Raw genomic sequence first — 19,390 nt, forward strand, 5'->3', positions numbered from 1 at the left:
ATAACAACACACTCAGCAGTAAAACTGGGAAGGGGGAGTTTTGCCAAAGAGCTGTTGCTCAGAGACTGATTGGGCATCATTTTCTGGTGGTGAGGACTGCTTTTGCATGCCTTATTTTATGTTTCCCTTTATCCCTCTCCACTTATTAGGCTGCCTTTATCTTGACCCAAAAGTTTTCTTCTCTCTTTTGCCCTTCCAGTCCTCATCCCCACCCCTCTGGGGAAATGAGTGAGGGCTTAGTTTAGTTACCAGCCAGAATTTAAGAGACATTTTTAAAGAAGGAGTTAAAAGACTGTAAAATTCCTTAAACTTGTGGTTTAAGAGCTTTAGTTTTGAAAATAAAATTGGATTTTAATACAATCTCATTGTTATTCCAATTGTTAAATTTGAACTTGCAAAGCAAAAAAAGTTCCTAAGGCTCAAATAGGAAAAGCCTGTTATTTATTCATTTTTTAATCAGGAGGATATTGAAATATCAGGAGGATCTAAAAAACAACATTTGAATTGATTATTCTTTATCCTCTCGTAGGTAGCAACTGGTTTCTGCTGGCTAACAATGTTTTGGCAGTCTTGCCTAAAAGCATGATAAGTTAAAAAAAAAAGTAAGAAGAAAATTAATTGGCCCTTTCAGTGTCCTCCTTTGAACTGAGAACATAATCCCTGGATTTATTTTTGACAGTTTATGTCTTCTCATATAAAGGAACCAAATTTTGAATTTTTCAATTAATTAAGCCTTTAGGTTTATAGCTAAATATAATGTGTTTAAAGATGCTTATTTCTACTACAATTATTTCTGCTATTTTGTACATTGAAAATATACAATTGAAACACATAGGTCTATGAAATTTTAAATGTGCAGGTAAACTTTCTCCCTGATTTTCATCTACATTTTAGATAAAATTATTATTAATCATACTTAAGGTAATTTTTTCTCTCTCTCAGTCTTGAGTTAAATAACTATCTAAATAAATAAATAAATGGCTTCTCCTTCATTTCTAGGAACTACTGATGGTTGAATAAAAAGCAATTAAGCTAATCACTTCATTTTAAACACTCCCCTCCATCCTATTCTTTTGTTCTACAATCTATTTTTGTTATAATGGAAAGATAAGATCAACAGGACTCTGATATACAGTTCAGTTGGAACCTATCACATATTCCATTTTCACAGAGTTAGGTTAAAATATGTTAATTAGCTGCATGGCCCATCTATGCTTTAGGGTAGAAATATTCTTGCAATTACAGTAATTGCTCAAATCCTTGAACTGAGGAAACAAAGAAATAGTGAAAGCTATTGAAGGGATCTATGTAGACAGTTTGATGGCACTTAGGATCACGATCAATTTATCAGGAGAGCACTTCTGTTGGTTACACTTATTCTCTTTGCCATGTGTTGAGAGTATGGGCTACAAACAGACATACACATGGCATTAGTTGAATTCCATTCCTGTAAACAGTGTGCATAATGGAAGCATAGAGATTTCCCAACTAGCAAAAAAGGCAGCAGAAATAACATTGTTCTGCTGGAACCATGGATGATGGATTTGCCAGCACAGAGGTTCATTCCTGGCTGCCACCAGCATCATTGAAGGAGTCAACAGAACCTTTTCCAAGGCAGGGGTTGGAAGGAAGTACACTTGAAATATATGGTGGCCATCTCTTTTTAAATCCTGTAAGACTATTCCTGTCTGCATAGTGCTTTCAGCCACTTCTGTCGCTGAGTGCTGCAGACCTGCTTTTTTCTCTGCTGTATTTTCCTCTGCAAATGGCAGTCATCCTACGGACAGGGCTCTCTGAAGGTGAGAGCATCAGTTTATGTAAATACAAGGCTCTGTCCAGCACCAAATGGCCTCAGCTTTGGAGTTTCCCCTGTTTGTGGGACTAATCCTTTTTTTCAAGGGGCTTGAAGGAAGAAACTTCTATGGGAGCATCAACTAGCCAAAATGTTCAAATTTCAAACTCACTTTTGCTTCTTTAGGCATCTTTGGATATCTCACAGGAAATTAAATCAGAAAAGTCTGATAGCTTGCAGCATGGTTTTTGTATTCAGTTCTCTTTTTAGTGATAGGAACTAAAAAGCCTTCTCCTTTCACAACTAGTCCATTTTGTACCCCTGAGAACAGAGTGATAAATCACTATATTTTGGAGGTGCTCTAGGTGTTCTGTTTTTTACTCATATTTAATATATTTAATTTCCTTTGTATCTTAAAATTCACACCATTGATATTCATTCCCACTCCCTACCACCCAACACTCACAAGAATAAATGCTGATTCTTTTTTTCTGATTTGCTTACAAGTTTCATTCCTTTGGAACTGATATTGGATATTTTAAATTCTCAATAGTTCAAAATCTTTTTTTTTCTTATTTTTTGATTAACTGACTTTTATGGATGTGTATTTTGATGAAATTGATATGACAGGCCTCTAGATACCAGACTCATCTAAATTATAAACTAATTTACTGACAAATTAAATCATTTTTAGTACTTAGAGTCCTCATCCTTGTCCTCTAGTGCTCTCTCTGTAACTCTAGTCAGAACATAAGCACTTGCTTTTCTTTCAGAAAAATGGGAAACTCGCCTCAGTAAAACTAAGGCTCATTTTTGTGCAATGTGGCCACAAACACACAGTTTTAAGATCTTGGAGAGTTCAATATCAATGCACATTTGTGAAAACAACCCAAACATAAAACCTGATCATAAAATCATAGAATACCTTCGTGTGGAAGAGACCTCAAATATCTCCATCATATGATCCAGCATCAAACATGGATGTTGGATATCTCCCTGGATAGTTCCAGCATCCCTGACGTGAGCAGGAGCACCTTCCTCTGGACTATATTACTCAAAGGCTCCTGTATCAATGTCTTGAGCACCTCCAGGAATGGGGCATGCACAGCTTCTCTGTGTAACCTGTTCTGTGCCTCACCACCCTCACAGTAAAGAATTTCTTCCTCCTATCTAATCTAAATCTCTCCTCTTTCACGTCAAAGCCATTATCATAACCCTTATCCTACCCCTGCATGTCCTTGTGAAAAGTCCCTCTCCATCTTTCCTGTAGGTCCCCTTTATGTACTGGAAAGTTCTCTAAGGTCTCCACAGAGCATTCTCTTCTCTGGGATGAACAACCCCAACTCTCTCAGCCTGTTTTCAGAGGAGAGGTGCTCCACCCCTCTGATCATTTTGTGGCCTCCTCTGGACTTGCTCCAGCATCTTCACATCCTTCTTATTAACTGCATGAGTTAATTGGCTTATGTGCTTCCTTTCTAATTGCTTTTTAGTTTAATAAAGATTAAGCCTTGCCCAGCTCTGTGTCAAGCAAAAATTAGTTTCAGGGATCTACTTCCTGAAGAGGCTTGTTGATTCTGTGTCAAAGTATCAGGAAAGAATTCAGACTCTGTGGCTGCGACGTTATATATCAAGAAGAACATGAGAAACCAGGTATAGCAGCATTATGTGGGGCTATTCCTTGAAACATAGACTTCTGAGAAAGGCTGTGAGACTGAAGCAGTGGGAAGTTTGAAAAGGACAGGGAGTAGCAGCATGGTCAAGCAGAAAGGAAAGCATTTGGGATAAGGAAAAATTTATGTTGTCAATGCCAGATCCTTGACTTACCGGTGGTTTTCTGCATCTGTTCCCAAGTAAAATGGCTTATAGCCAGTAATATCAATTTTCTGGAGTAAACTAAAGCAACAACAACTTTAATTGTCACTACAGTTGTTGGAGGGCAATTAGACCAAATAGTGGGACAAAACTATTTAATAACTCTTCTAACTTCTAAAATGGTATGTACCAGGACAGGAGAATAATGACAAGTTCCTGAATACATAATAATGTCTCTTCTCTTTGCACTAAACTAAATAAATATCAGCTTTGTTTTAAAAGGTAAGTCATAGCCTGCCTGTGATATACTCGGCCAAATTCCTCCACAGAAATCCATTACATATTACTTCTATTTATACAAAGCACAATGCCTACTTTTGAGGCATACTAAATAGATATGACTAAGGCAACTATATATTAAGATTTCTAATAAACAGACAAGCCAGACAGCCTCTTCCATCCTGGCAATGCCTGAGAAATCTCTCAGTGAACCTGCAATCAAGTAATTAGAGGAGTAGTCCAAGAATCTGAAAAGTTCTGCTGAACTTGTTGACCATTTACTGGCTGAAGTTAGTAAATTATTCATGATGCATGGGTGGGTGGGATTGGCAAATTAAAGGGATCATCCTGTATGTTCCCTAACGATGGAGTATGATTTTCTTACTATCCCGTATCTGTGACTCACATGTGACACAGTGGGAGTGAGACAGCAAGAACTGCGATTTCACCTTCCATCCCAGAAGAAGCAGTATGTTAAAGCATAACACACACAGGTGTTCCCTATTTCACCGTGTTTATGACCTATGTGTAGCTCAGTTCTTGTAAGCAGCTAGCTATAGAGGATTAATATTAATAAATAATTTGAATTATCAGCAGTTATCACCCTAATTTGGAAGCAGCTAAAACTGAAAATCTATCCAATCACAGAAGACAGGACAGTTTTATGGCTGTTCAAAGACAGAAAGCATCTCTTGAAACCAAATGTGAAGCCTTGGTTGCTATTGTACTGACCAGAAAGACAGTATTTTTGTAGACTGATGCAGGTAGCAGAGGAAATCATGCAGACATGAAATGGAGAAGTTAGAGTTCTACTGTGGACCTAGTCCCTGCTTAGAGGAAGTCTGCTACAGGCATGTGTGGGCACCCGCAGTGACACTTCCACAGAGACTCATCCCATCTCCAAACACTCAACAGTCCTCGTTTCTCTTCTCTCAACTGCTACTTCTTATTCTTCTGTTTCCTTTTTCCATCTCAGTAATTGAAACCTCCACTCTTCTATTTTGCCTTCTGTTTACCCCAGTGTTGAACCAGATACACCCAATCTCTTCCTTCCTTAAAATCTATTTGTAATTCTAGTCTGACCTGGATCTCTGCTGTGTATAAATACATTTCCCTTTCAATATTTATTCTCACTACTGGTCAAGGCAAGATATGTGCTGACTAAATTTTCTCCTGTACTCAAATAACAAGATAACCTAAAAACTAAACCTAGATTACAGGCTGAGTTGCCTGATTTTTAATTTTTTTTTTTTTTGAGAACATGAAGTTACAAGGTTAGCACACTAAACAGCATTAACATACAAGTTTCCATGAATGTTTCAAGGAAAAAAGAAGTATGAAAACACCAATGGAGAAGTTCAGTTTCTAACTTTCAACAGTTTTGGTGCCAGCCAACAACACTATCCCCAAGGTGACAAGAGAATTATCTGTGCAACAACTTTGCTGGGTTTTGGCCTGACTTTACATCCAAAGAGCTCAGACTGGACTCAAGAAGGTAACAGACTGAACCAAGCTCCTGATCTCAGAGTCTGATTCAGCTCTGTCTGGAGTGCTGACTGTCACGAAACAGCTACTTGAGGAATGCAATTTCTTCGTGTCTCTTCTGACTTTATTACATGGTGGTTCAAGGTTTATGGATTCCTTCAAGCTCTGTGGACAAGGCAGCAGCCATTTCCCTGCTTCACCCAGAGGCTGTGGCTGTAGTTTCATGATCATTCTAACACATGGAAACCATCAGTGTCTGACATGCAGGCTGTTCACTACCTTCCTGTGCATTTCTGCAGACCCAGCCATCATTTTGCCATCCAACCACCATCACTACAGTGTCAGGCAGCAGCCTGTCCTTATGTGGGATTGGGTGATGCTGGAACCACAGCTGGTGAGTACCATTACCCAGGTAGATGCTCTCCATCAGTGCTCTGATGGAACAATTACATGTTTCTTTTACTCCAAGCCCACAAATATATGCAGCATCCAAAATGGACATCCCTGCTGTTCTGAATCCTGGTCTGAATGAAATGGTAACTGCTGTCTCAAAGCTTTCAGGGTATATCCTGAGAATGTCTCACAGACTGCTGTTTCCATATCCTTGCTCAGAGACTTTCCTGTTTCTCTTTCCAACTTTTTATTTTTTGAGGTTTTGCATTTATTTAGTTTGGGTAGCTCTCTTTCATGTCTTGTTCTTCCTAAGAGTGTTCTTAGTAGAAGACATGCGTCTCAAAGGGAGCCATCCTCTCATCCACAGCAGAAGGTGGCTGACTGACGGCAGGAACAACGCTAGTTCAACCCTGCTGCAACATTGTTTAATTTTTTGTCAAGAATATGCTTTTTAATGTCTCTAAAGAGATGTGACTCAAAGTCTTCCTCTTTTTAGTGAGCTGCCATGTACTAATGATATGTTTTGGAGTCTGCATACATGCCTTTGGTTCAGGAATAATTTTCAAGGCCCATTGGCTTCTCTATGTCTTTATTTTAACAGCATTAACTCTTAAGTTGCTTTTCATACATGCCTACAGCTTGTTTAATATATAATATTTAAACAGTGAGAAATCACCTCTGAATTCTTGACAGTCTAATAACATGTTAGAGTGAAATCCTCTGTTACCTCTGCTAAACACTTTGTTATTCTGCAACATTTAGCTTAATTATTAAACACAAAGCAAGTTCAGGGGGAAAGTGGATGTGTAAGGAAAAAATCCTATGCTCATTCTTTACTTGATCAGTGGCACTTCTCCCTTGTTTAGCAGCAAAACCTGGTACCTTGTGGTAGTTGTATGGCTCAGGGAATCACTGCCTGCCTGAGCTTTAGGACTAACCAAATTGTGTTCAGAGGAAGTCCTGACTTGATCTGTTCTACATGTCCCAGCACAATGATAGTCTCTGGCAGGTCAGCAACTTTTCTGTGGTTCTGCCTGCATGATGAAAAGAGCATTAGACGTCGCACATATGAGATTGCTATCACAGAGGAGCAAAAGGAAGGCTTGTTCCTTCCTGTGTGTGGGCTGAGAAAACTCTCAGTCCTTCTTGGTCAAACAGGTCAAAGGCTGTCTTTTTTACTTTGCTTATGTATGCCATATGCTACAGCTGCATGAAATGACACATTTCAGGGTGGAGTCACAAAAAGAAGATATTATAAGGTAAAATTTAAATATTTTATTGCTATTAATAGCAAAAAAAATCATAATCTATTTCAAAGGGATATAAAGTGCTGTAATTAAACTGTAATTATGCTGTCTAGAACAACTAAAACTTGTACATTTTCAAAGCCAATTTGAAATATTAACAATATACATTGGGAAATGAGTTGGTTAGTAAAACTTTTGTTGTAACAAAGTTTCTGGGAAATTTCTTGTGCTTTTCTTGGGAATATTAGTCAGGTAAACAATTTCAAGCATTCAAACACTTAAAGGTCATGAATTTTAAAAGCAGGTGAACAGAAAGGTTTATATTGATCTTGGCTTTCTAAAGATGTTTTGCCTGATGCTTCATAAATAAGAAGTTTCTCTGAAAATGTTTTGCAGTTGCAGTCTATCATTTTACAGATGAGAATTAGGAAACTGCCAATTTAAGAATTAAGAAACTGCAAAGAATTAAGAACTGCCAATTAAAACAAGTTTACTGATTTCAAACTCCAAAGGAATCAGACAGAGAAGACGCTGCTTTATTTAAGAGATAATTTTTTAGCTCTTACTTAGTTCTTTCAAAACTCTATCTAAGGTAAGGCTAATTTCATTAGCAAAGTATCTATCTACACCATGAGATATCCCTGTATATTTGTACAGAAATCTATATACAAGTCTGCATTTTAACTTAAGTCTAGATAAGGATGCAGCTGTATGTGGCTATCTTCAACAAGTGCCAAAATAATTATATCTTTCAGAAGACCATTCCCAAATTAATTTTCATCTTTTCATCACTTTTCATAGTAGAGTAGCTCAGGTAAAATTCTGTAGCAAAAAATACTTGCAGATGAAGCAAGAAGAAATTGAATTTTCATCTGCAAACCTTTATTTTCAATTTGCTCCGTGTATCTAGAAACAAATTGTTGCTACCTATGTGTATTTTGTACCCATCCAGCAAGATGCTAAAAAGATGGATCAAGTGTTATCACAGAGTATCCACACATGATAGGTATGACATCTTCATATCTCAGTATTTCCCCACCTTCAATTTAAGCTTTATAATATGAGCGCAGATAAAACTCGCACAATTTACAAACAAACAGTGTCTTTGTTATTACAAATTGCTGAATCTAGAAGCAAATAATTTTTAAAAAAATCCTAGAATGCAGTTTAGTAAATCAAAATCTCATTCATGATTATGTAAAATGTAGTTTAAACCCTGAGAGGCATGGGTTATTACTGTCATATGCAGGATCACAACAGTTATAAGGCTGTAAACTACATGGTATAACATAATTTCAGACGCAATTCAGTAGTGTCTCCTTAGGAATCTGTGATATTCCAGTTAACAAAAAAGGAAATAACAAAGAAAAATGTTTCACTCCTATTTTTCCTTTTCAGTAATCTTCAAAAGAGGAGCTTATGAGGATGGTTAACAGCTGCATAACCCAAAAGAACCATTCCTCCAATGACACAGTGCTGGACTCCTCAGAAAAACTCCATGCTGTTCTGATATTCCTGTACATCATCAACCTGGCTGGCGGCACCCTCGGGGTCATCATGATGTCCCAGCAGTTGTTTCAAAGGAGATCACAGTCTGTGATGACCATCATGATCATCAGCCTCCTGGTGCTGCACAGCTTCATGCTCCTCAGCATCCCCTTCCGCCTCAGCTACTACATTTTGGGGGAGTGGAAATTCGGGAGGTTCGCCTGCAGGCTGGCAAGCGCCATCATCTACCTGCACATGTACGCCACCTTCGCCTTTTACGTGGCCATCATCATAGCGCGCCTCCTGCGCCTGGAGTTTCGGAAGTGCTACACGGCCACCTGGGCGGGGGCTGTCTGGCTGCTGGGAGCGCTGGTGGTCACGCCTGTTCTCCTCTCCTACTATGGCACCTCGAAGACATACCGGCCCTGCGAGTGTTTCCAGTTCCACAGGGAGCTGCAGGAGGCTCACATGGTGATCGCAAACTACTGCCTGGTTGGGATTTTGGTGGCAGCGTGTGCTGTGCTCACCGGAATCCAGCTGACTGTGATCTACAGAGTAGCCATGAAATACTGGCCTGACATTAACTCTCACGTGGAATTCAGGGCTCAGGCAAAGAGTTTCTTCTTCATCTTGGTAACATTAGTCTGCTTTATGCCTCATCATGTATTCAGAGTATATTACATCCAAAACTACGACCTTGACAAAGATCATAAACTACTCCTATACAATGAGGTTTTTTTAGCTTTAACAACAATGTGCTGCCTGGATATGTTGTGCTTCATAGCAGGAATAGCACACTGAACTGTGAGCTACCAGGAAGTCCAGCTGCAGTGTGTCAATACCGGCTTTTGAGAGAAATAAAACTGTGATGGGATTTTCTTGAGCTAGGAAGACTGGTGAGTTTATGGCATGCCTCATGGTCTGCAGCATTGTTTGGCTTTTGCAGGCCAGTAAGATTCCTCTTTCACAAGCTACTCTTTTTTATATTCTCTCTGGAATGTAGACACACTTGAGTCTTACTCTAGTCTTGACCTAAGAGTCATGCCCTGAAGCTTCATTAAGATTTTCCTTAGCTGTCCTTCTCTAGCAATTACAGCACAAGTATCCATTCCTTTGTTTTTTTTTCCTCAAAGTGTCTCAGTAACCACAATCCATTGTGGCCAATAAGTACTCTCCTCTGAAGGTCTATCTTCTTCTGGCAATTATGATACTGAAGGGAAGAACTGGAAAAAAGAAATTCTTTTACAGGATATTTGTACTAGTGATTTTAGATAGCAAGGACATAAACTCTACTCAAATGAGAAGCATTCACAGAATCATAGAGTGGGTCAGATTGGAAGAGACCACAGTGGGTCATCTGGTCCAGCCTTCCTTTGTGTAATTTATACAAAGTATATATTAAATTAAATTATGTGAAAGCTAATCATTATCACAACTTCATCTTTACTTGTGCCATTCCAAATCCAAAAGGAGCTCTGAATTGTGATAATTATGTATTTAGAGTGAATGAGAGCAGAACAGGATTCAAAACTTCTGCCTTATGTCACTCTCCCATTAGGACTGGATCTGTTATCTCTTAGATCCGTTGTAGCCAAAAAAGTTGCTGTTCTTCCATAACTGGATCTGGAATTCAGTTGAGGGGAAGGATCAGACCCTCTCCAGGACAGGGAAAGACTTTATTAGCCTTCAAAAACCTTTGATGTCCAGTCACTTTCAGTTGTCTGTTGATTTTGTTATCAGATGCCGTATTTTTTCCATTTACGCACATAACAGAACAGAACCAAAACAAACTTACTGAACAGTGCTTAATCAGTTCTGCATATGCTTGTGTATGTGTATACAAACTTGTTCTGAAGTATATCTTTTCTCCATTAGATAGATTATATTCTGTGGGAATCACATCTGTTTTGGGAATCTCTGTTTTATCTTCATGATTTAAAAGTTCTTTTTAATGATTCATTCTTCCTGCTCTGCTCAGTGCAGAAGGTCTCTAACCCCTCTGTTGAAGGCCCCACAGCCATTTGCTGCATCCCAGCAGCTTGAGGCCAGATTTCTCCCCCCCTTCAGACTCCTAGGAGTCACACAAGGCTACACTTCCTCCTTCACAGCCCTATAAGTTCCCATAATGTTTAGTCTGGCAATCTTTGCTACAGAAAGTGCTAAGATCCCTGGATTCAAACAGATTAAAGCTTGATTTGGGAGGATAATAAAGTACACTTACAAAGTAATGCTACTAATACCTCAGATTGATGATATTTCTTTGAATGAAAAAACTTAACACCTACTCTGTCAATCCTGAATGAATGTTTTTACCTTTACATTTCCATAAAAAAACTTTGTTGAAAACTCCTACGGTTTCAGGTTCCTTTCTGCCTCTTTCAAAAAGTTAAGGTGTCCAGGGTCCAGCAGCAAGTCCTAAAATCTGAAAATCCTGGTCTGATGGCTTCCTCTGGAGTTACCATGCCCACTCCTATTCAAAAAAAATAGTTTGATCAGCCCATGATTTTCAAAGGCAGCAGGTAGACCTAGAGTTTAGTATCACAGAGATGAAGTAGAAAGGGAGAGATTTTAAAGTTGGATCTACCAAAGCCTTTAGAAAAACTGGAAAAGTTGCAGGTGGTGTAACAAGTACACTGTTTTTCCCTTACTGTACTCCTGGGGCTAAATAAAAAAATTGTTCCTTGAAGAAATGTCCTGCGTGGCTGCCTGTTCTCACTGACCAATGTTCCCAAGGTGACCTGCCTGGTAAAGATCAGAGTCTTCTGACCTTGCTGGTGAGTCTGCTGGTGATCTATCTGTCCACCATAATGACATGCAGCTGTGGGGGAGAAAAAGGAAAATTACATGCATGTCCTCAGCCATTCAACCAATCATGTCTTGATAGCCTTGCCTGTGTATTGCCTGACATTTTTTACCTTGCTGAAATGACCCTGGCCCACTGACTTGACTTTCTGGTGTGATGCTGAAGCTGTGTTGCCCATCACAGCCATCTGGTAGCCACTGGCTGCTGGCTGGCACTGGGCCTGCTCTGCTTGCCCTGCCTGGGTGCCATGGGGCTGCATGCACCAGCACCAACTCTGGGTGGGATGGAGTGAACTTGCACAGCGCCAAGGCTTTCTCTCGTTCCCACTCTGCCCCACAGTGGGTAGGCTGTGGGGCTATCCTAATTCAGAGGATAATGGATTAGGCATTGATCTCAGTGTTGCTACATCAAAGACTCACATTAAAGTAATGGAGAGAAGCTCTATTCAATACCCAGTCCCCTGCTGAGATCTTTAAATGCACTTTAAAAACAGGTTAAAATAAAAAATGATCACTCTTCAGAAGGATGGTCTGAGAAATAAATTCTGCAAGGACAATAATATTGAGCTCAGATTGTAGGGTACTATTCCTTACTATGAATTATATAATGACATCCCCTGGAAAACAGTTAAAAATGTTGATTTTAATGCCGTTTGCAGGACCCAAATAATTCTAGAGATAATTATAGACATTAATAATTGCTTTCACATCAAAGGATCATGTAAAATTGTAAGCCATTTAGTCACCCCATTCATTTTTAATGTTATCCAATGAAGACTGGGAAAATCCTCAGACATTCTGGAGCAAAGAATTTCAAACTGCTAAGCGTATCCTCCGTTGTTGTTCTCTGCATGAAGTTCTGCATAAACAGAGCAGGCAAACAGACCAAAAGCAAAATTCCATTTGTATCCCCAACTTCCTGAGTTAGTTTGATGGAAAGCTATAGGTGGTTCTTACCACACAAAGGACTGTGCTCACTGCTGTCGCAGCTACACCGCTGCTACAGGTGGCCTGTTCTCACCTAACTTGATCATATCCTTCTCAACAGTGCAGAGGGTGATGCACAAGAAACATCTTTACTTTTAATTCATAGCTTCCTTTTGATTAATTTGTTCTCACAGAGCATTGATGGCATTGTCAGATTGACATGCCCCTCTGCAAACAAGAAGAAGGAACAGATGCATTAGGAGGAAACAAAGGCACACTCCCACTCCCCTTTTATTGCTTCTTCTTCCCTCAAGTAATGACACCCTTCCTACTAACAGATACTGTCATAACTATCTCTCTCTTTTTTTTTTTTTTAATCTGTGTCAACCCTAAACAGAAAAACACAGTACAGTCCTTGACTTTTGTCACATACATTCCAATGAGGAGCTTTGAGTGCCACCATGAGCCACGGAGTAGCTATTTGGCATACAGAGCAGAACTACATGTGGGTTAAAATTAAGAAAGAAATTGAAAATTGCTTTATCCATAAGCACATGGGCGAAAACATTGCAGAAAAGCTACAGGAGGGCAGCACTTTTTGCAATGTTTGTTGCACAGAGAATTAATACCAGAAAAAACTCAACCCAGAGAAATCATGAAAACAATAACTTTTAAAAAAAACAAACCTACAAAAGACCACCAAAAAAACCCCAACAATTTCTTCATGCCCTCTTTACTTCACTGTTTTCAGCTGCCAATGAGGAGCCACATACTAAATCCATGATAAGCCAAGACCATATGTTGTCACACAAAGCGGGTCACAGAAATTGTACAGAAACATCTTGTCCATCAGCCAACAATTTTCTGATTAGACTGACAATCAGAGAACAAGAGCCATCGCTCAGGAAGAGGATGCTGATCTTGTACTTGATGAAAGAGTTGCAGCTTCTGACTCTCTTGGGACTGAGACTGCATCCCTGCCTGCAGGAGCTCTTCTGCTTCAAGGAGATGTATACAATCATTTATGGAAAACCACACAGGAGCACCGAGGTACACATAGAAACACACGAGCAGATTTGCACACAGAAGAAGAGGGGAAGTCTGGGCTCCAGAGGAAGTAATTTTCTTTCTGACAAGGAAAGACATGATGAGGGTTCTCAGTGCCTCAATGTTAGCAAAAGAGTAGTGCTAGCAACAGCTGTCTGCTTTTATGTCCTGGAAGGCAAGGACAGAGATGATGAATGTGTCAGAGGAAGGAAGGCTGCAGGAGATAGACTAAAAGACATTGACTTGCATGATGATTCTTTCATCCATGAATTCTCACAAATATTTGGAAAGACTGATCTGTGCTTCCTAATACACTGCATACTGCTGCATAGAACACCTTGTAAGTTCTAAAACTCCATGGAAATAAATTGCATTAATCTATTGAGCAACAACAACAACAACAACAACAAAAAAAAAACTATAAAAAGGTAGAACCTTTCTATGATATTAAAAACACCATAAAATACATGCTATCTTATTTTCATACTCTGCTTGGCAGAAGTGTCAAACCCAGTGATGTATCTTACACACCACAATTTACTCAAAGATGTGATAAAAAATGCTTCAGACATATTTTTTAATAAATCCACTTCCTGTAGAAATTCTTCCTCTCTCACTTCCATATCCTCTGTCTGTGGAAACCCCCTTTGAAATGTTGCAATATGGAAGCCAGTGGGTGAAAAATCTTCCTACTGGAAAAAAAAGCTGGAAGGGGACTTTTCACAAGCTCCACATTTTGTTTTTCCATTTGCATTATCATTCCAGCCCCCTTTCCAAAACTTAACCTAAGCAGGTGACTGCTCGTGTATCCTGGATGGAGCAAATGAAGAAACAAATTTGGAAAGAGGCTTTTCCTCAATGAGGAACACCAAGATGACTCATGGGCTTATCTCCTGCTCCTGGTGTCTCTTTCAGTGTCCTGACTCTCCTGTGAAAGCACTAAATGTCAGGGCACAGGCTGATGACGCCTGTCCCATAAACGAGGCTGTGCAAGTCACCAGGAACTTCCCTGCTTTAGCTACTGCTACTTTCTACAGTCACACTAAAAACATTCCTATCTGTAAGAAGATACTTTTCTTTCCCCCTAGCCCACAGAACCTTTCAAAGGAGAAATAAATTTTCAGACAAATGGCATGTGAAAACTGCCAGTCTTTTTCATCTCAAATTTCCCCCTTCCTCATATATTTTACCCGCTAACTCCCTGAGAAGAGTAACATCAGCAGAAGTTACTAATGGACTAGTTATAACCTTTTAAAATTTTAGGCAGATGAAGGAAATATATCTGTGCCACCTATGTTCCACTTTTTGCTTTATAACAGATGATCATATCTAATGACTTACTCTGTGTGTGTGTGTGTGTGTAGTTTAGCCCCAGCTGGCAACCGAGTACCACACAGCTGCTTACTCACCTTCCTCCCCTTCTCTCCTCGTGGGATGGGGAGGTGAATTAGAAAAAAGGCAAAACTTTGGTGGGTTGGGATAAACACAGTTTAATAATTAAAGTAAAATATAATAATGTTAATAATAATACTAAATATGATTATAAAAATAATAATTTTGATGAAAAGGGGAGAGAGAGAGAGAGATAAAACCCAAGAAAAACAAGTGATGCACAACAAAATTGCTCACCACCTGCTGATCAGTGCCCAGCCTGTCCCCCAGCAGCAATCAGAGGGCTTCCAGCCAGCTCTCTCCGGTTTATGTACATACTGAGTATGGTTGTCTGTGCTGTGGAATGTCCCTTTGGCCAGTTCAGGCCAGCTGTCCTGGCCACGCTCCCTCACATCTTCTTGTGCACCTGGCAGAGAATGAGACACTAAGCAGTCCTTGACTTAGGGTAAGCACTACTCAGCAACACCCAAAACAACAGTGTGTTATCATTATTTTCATCCTAAATTCAAAACAAAGCACTGCATTAGCTACTAAGAAGGAAATTAAACCTATCCCCACTGAAAACATGGATTTAGCATGTTTTTCTTCAGAATACCTGAATGAAGAGCCCTTTGAAAGTAGGTCTTATCCCCTTTAAAGATTAGTGGTTTGGTATCATATGGCACATTGTTCATCTTTTCATTGTGTGTTTTCCTTTCCTTCTCATCTGTTTGGTGAAATACTGTTTTTGTTTTTGTTTTTTTTTTTTGTTTCTGGGTGGGAAAACTAACTTACTGAGCACCAGAAAGTTCAGTGTGATTTTTTCCTGGTTTCTAGACTTGAGCGAGCCTGTTACTGATTACCCTAATGCTTGGCTTATTTGATTTGTCGCCAACCAAGTTCTGGCAGGAGGAAGCTGGAGAGTATAAAGTTTGAGAACCATTGCCTTAAACCAAAGTTACAGTGTGATTACAATCACTTTTCAGATTTATACAGCTTTAAAGCTTATTTGATTAACAAAAGCTCTTACTCAACCTGGTGTCTGCCCACAGATGTGTCATCTGCAGTTTAAGAAGGTTCCTACCATTCAACCATCTCAACTCAAAAGCTTTGTTCTTAAATCCATATTGTATACATGGAATTGGACATTGCCCTCTGACTCACAAGACAATCTTTGTGCCAAATAGGGGTTTTTGGTTGAAATAGCTGAACAGTCTTGATGGTGGATCCCTCTGATAGGAGGAATAAATATGAGAATAATTTACAAAATAACAGCAATATCTCCATGTGAAGCATTAGAGCAAGATTAGAATCACATAGAGGAAGGAACTATTAGAAGTCTGAAAAATTGAGACAACAAAAACAACAAAATCTTAGGTTTTACAGAAGAGAAACAGTTCAGTTTTAAAAGTTAGGCCATTAAAATTCAAGGTGAAACAATGAAAGGGAGAATGGGAAAGGAAGGAATAGTGTAACTCATAGCTATCTACTTGTTTATTATTTAAAATTATGAAGAAGTTAAGAGAGAGCAAGAGAGAAATAGATAAAAAGCCAAAAAAAAAGAAAAAAAAGAAAAGAAGCAGCTTAAAATGTGTCTCTGAAGTATGCTAACAAAATTTGAGGGACCAAAAATAGACAACAATTGCTACCTGACAAACAGAGGTGGCTGAAAGATGAAATGCGAGGGACATATTAAAGACATTTTTAGGAGAGTCTTGGTAGAACAAAATCATGGATTGCCCTTGCAGGAGTGGGATTGCCCTCTGAAATCACCACTGAAATCAGAATATCTCTATTTTTAAGTATAAGGATAACAAATTCCATTCGTTTTCTTCTAGAATTTTTCTCCTATGAACACTCACAGAGCTTGAAAAGGAATTCAATTAAAAAGGAATGCTCTCCTCTCATTATCAGATGGAATAAAATCTTTTTAATCAGATCTTGTCTGATCAGACGGAATAATAATCTAATAAGAAAGCAATACATTCTCTACACCTACTTCTGCAGTGGTGAGCTCCTCATGAAATTGCTCCTGGGAAAAAGCTGTCAGCTCACCTTTGTTCCTGCACACCCACACTCCCTGAGCCAGCAGGGATCTGATCAAAGCATCCCAGGTTTTCTGCCAGCAGGTAATAGACACTGAACAGTCTCCATGTGCTGATGTTTCCCTGAGCAGTTGCCTCCAGATAAGGCTACAGCTGAGATGGCATGGAAGCACTTCCACCCCAGCAGCATCACTGTAATCCAGATGTGGAGCACAGTCCTGTGCCTGGGATACCTCCGCCTCGGGGGGATTGTGGTGCAGGAACAACTTGAGGAGCCAGGGAGGAGTAAGGAGGTGGTCTGATTCAAGCACCTAATAGGTACTGGTTGTGCCAGTCATCAGGCTGTAAAGCCACGATCTTTGGACTTTAGAAACACTCTTCTGCCACATAGCTAGGTAAGCTAGAGCTTGGTGTGTTTTGCTGAGTTTTTAAGTTAGAAGAGAGTCCACAGGGCATCCTACTTATAAAATCTACACACAGCTGCAATCCAGCAAATTTTGGATCATTGGCTCCACCTGTAAAACCATAATAAAATATTCCCCGTTCCTTCCTGCTAAGGATAAGCCCCTGCCTTTGTTTTCTGGTGAGCAATATCCTTGCAGTAGGAGCATTTCACGAGGTGCTGCCAGCTGGCCAGTGGAACATAGCTGGGCATGTGTTCCTGGGAGGGAGGGCAGTAGGAATATGGATGTATAAGCAGCTAGCAGAACCAACAAAGCACACTTTTGGAGTAATAAATGAGATGGATTCTAGCCAGTCAGAAAAATATGTGAAGGCATATAAAAAAATATGGTAAGACTTCAAGAAGTAGAAATATACTCTTAATCCCTGTGGGAGCCTGAGAAACCCTTTCTACGAAGATTTAGAAGAAGCACTGGCAGAATATCTCAAATAGACCTGACAGTGATGCAAGCACCCAGTCTGACAATCATTAAGACTCCACGTTAGCTGCTCTGGGGAATGCCTTCTGAAATCTGTATTAGCTTTCAGAGAAAAGAACTCATTAACCTTGAAACTGAAGTGTAAGTGTGCCACATCACAATACCATGAAAACATCCTTCCACTCTGATTTATTGCTCTTAAAGGGGCTATGCTACTACATGTCCTCAGATAAACCAGTGGGCACCATGAAATTGCACAGAAAAATAATTTTCAGGACTCTTAAAGGAATTAAAAGTGGAGACTTCTTTAATTTCACTTATCCCCATCCATCAGAGCTGCAGGGAACTCCTCCTCTTCTCTTGCCAAACTCTCTTGTGTTGTGTAACAGCATTACGAGAGTAGTTTTTTTCCAAATGATATTGAGGAAGACGAACTCTATTAGGTATGGATGTGTGCAGCACTGCTATCACAGTGCTCTGCCTTGCACAGCTCTAGGCTGGCTCAGTATGAACCAAAGCCCAAGCAGTTCTAGCTGCATGATTGTTCTGTTCCAGCAATGGGAAGAAGTGACAAGGAATGATCCATCCCCTATTCTGATGTGCTTAGTTTTTCCTGTTTAATGTTTAGATCTCCTCTTCCTGTCCATCAAAATTCCAGGACCCACCAGAGATTCTTGACATATGAAGGTGTGTGTCTCAGAAATTATACATATATCTGGAGAGAAATATGGCAAGAGATGTCAGTAAATCACTTGCCTGGTGCCTGTACTGAGTTTGGAGATTTACCCATGGTGTGCTAATACACCAACCACTCCCACTGAATATTCAGGGAAGGCAGACATTTTTCAAGTCTGTTTTTCACTATGTCTACAACACAGATGCAAGCTGGGTGTATTGGTCCTCGTGTCCTCCGCATCAGGAAGGAAGTGATCAGCAGGTCTGCATAGTAAGAGTGCTGGTGCCAGCAGAGACTAAATGGCACAAAGTATTAACAGCACTTAAATCACTGAGACATTGATACAGTCTACTGGCAAGAACAAAATCCCAATTTTCATCACAAAAAAAAAAGAATTATTTCAGAATTTTCTGAAAGCTACAGAGAAATATCTACCATTAAATTCTCACTAGGAACTGAAATGTCAGAGTTTCACACAGTAGCCATGTCAGTCTTTGACTTTAGCTTCATGTTTTCATATGGAGCAGCCTGCAGCTATGAACTTGTGGCAGTGATGGTTGGTTATTTTCTTATTACAGTGAAAGAAGTCACAGTGGTCAGGATAACTGGCATTGCTGTGCATCCTTGGCAACATTCTTGGACATCCTAATGTAGTGTAGATTATATCACCAGACCAAATCAACAACCACCTCCAAAAGCACATTCTGTAGGTGAGCTTCTTGCTTTGGACTGATATAATCTCCGTGTGCCAAGCAAGAGAGGGTTTGCATCAGACCCAGGTGACTGTGCATTGAACCAACTGGCAGTGGTGACCACAAGAGATGTCAGAATTTTCGAGGCTGTTTGTTATAATATTGATACCCTGGGACTGGAAAAGGCAAGAGATCCTCACAGTTTGTCTAAGAAAAATGTGAGCAGTTTGGTAATATTGATGGAAATTAGAAGTTCACAGCTGTATTTTAAAACATTTCATTTCTGTCAATATAAACTTTGCTGGAAGTAATGCAGAAGTGATGCTAACAGTCTGATCCACTGATGATGATGAAAGCTAGCACAAGATCCCACAGCACATTAATTTCATAGGTGAAAAAATATCTGTTGCCCTGCAGCAAATCTGCAGCAGGGTGCGTGTAACATTTCTGGAT

General features: G+C 39.7%; 1 protein-coding gene across 1 annotated transcript; it reads left to right on the forward strand.

The window, feature by feature from the left end:
* The first annotated feature begins 6,889 nt into the window (after window positions 1-6,889).
* Window positions 6,890-11,146, forward strand: LOC119697549 (probable G-protein coupled receptor 141). The gene is made up of 2 exons (XM_038128435.1): window positions 6,890-7,020; window positions 8,407-11,146. The coding sequence occupies exon 2, from the start codon at window positions 8,428-8,430 to the stop codon at window positions 9,295-9,297; it is 870 nt and encodes a 289-aa protein (XP_037984363.1). The 5' UTR covers window positions 6,890-7,020; window positions 8,407-8,427; the 3' UTR covers window positions 9,298-11,146.
* The last annotated feature ends 8,244 nt before the right edge of the window (window positions 11,147-19,390 follow it).

Source organism: Motacilla alba, chromosome 2, assembly GCF_015832195.1.
Source record: "Motacilla alba alba isolate MOTALB_02 chromosome 2, Motacilla_alba_V1.0_pri, whole genome shotgun sequence".
In the NCBI taxonomy this organism is placed as follows: Eukaryota; Metazoa; Chordata; class Aves; order Passeriformes; family Motacillidae; genus Motacilla; species Motacilla alba.

Excerpts from the sequence above, each read along its gene's own strand:
- LOC119697549 (XM_038128435.1), top strand. The coding sequence starts at position 8,428 with ATGAGGATGGTTAACAGCTGCATAACCCAAAAGAACCATTCCTCCAAT.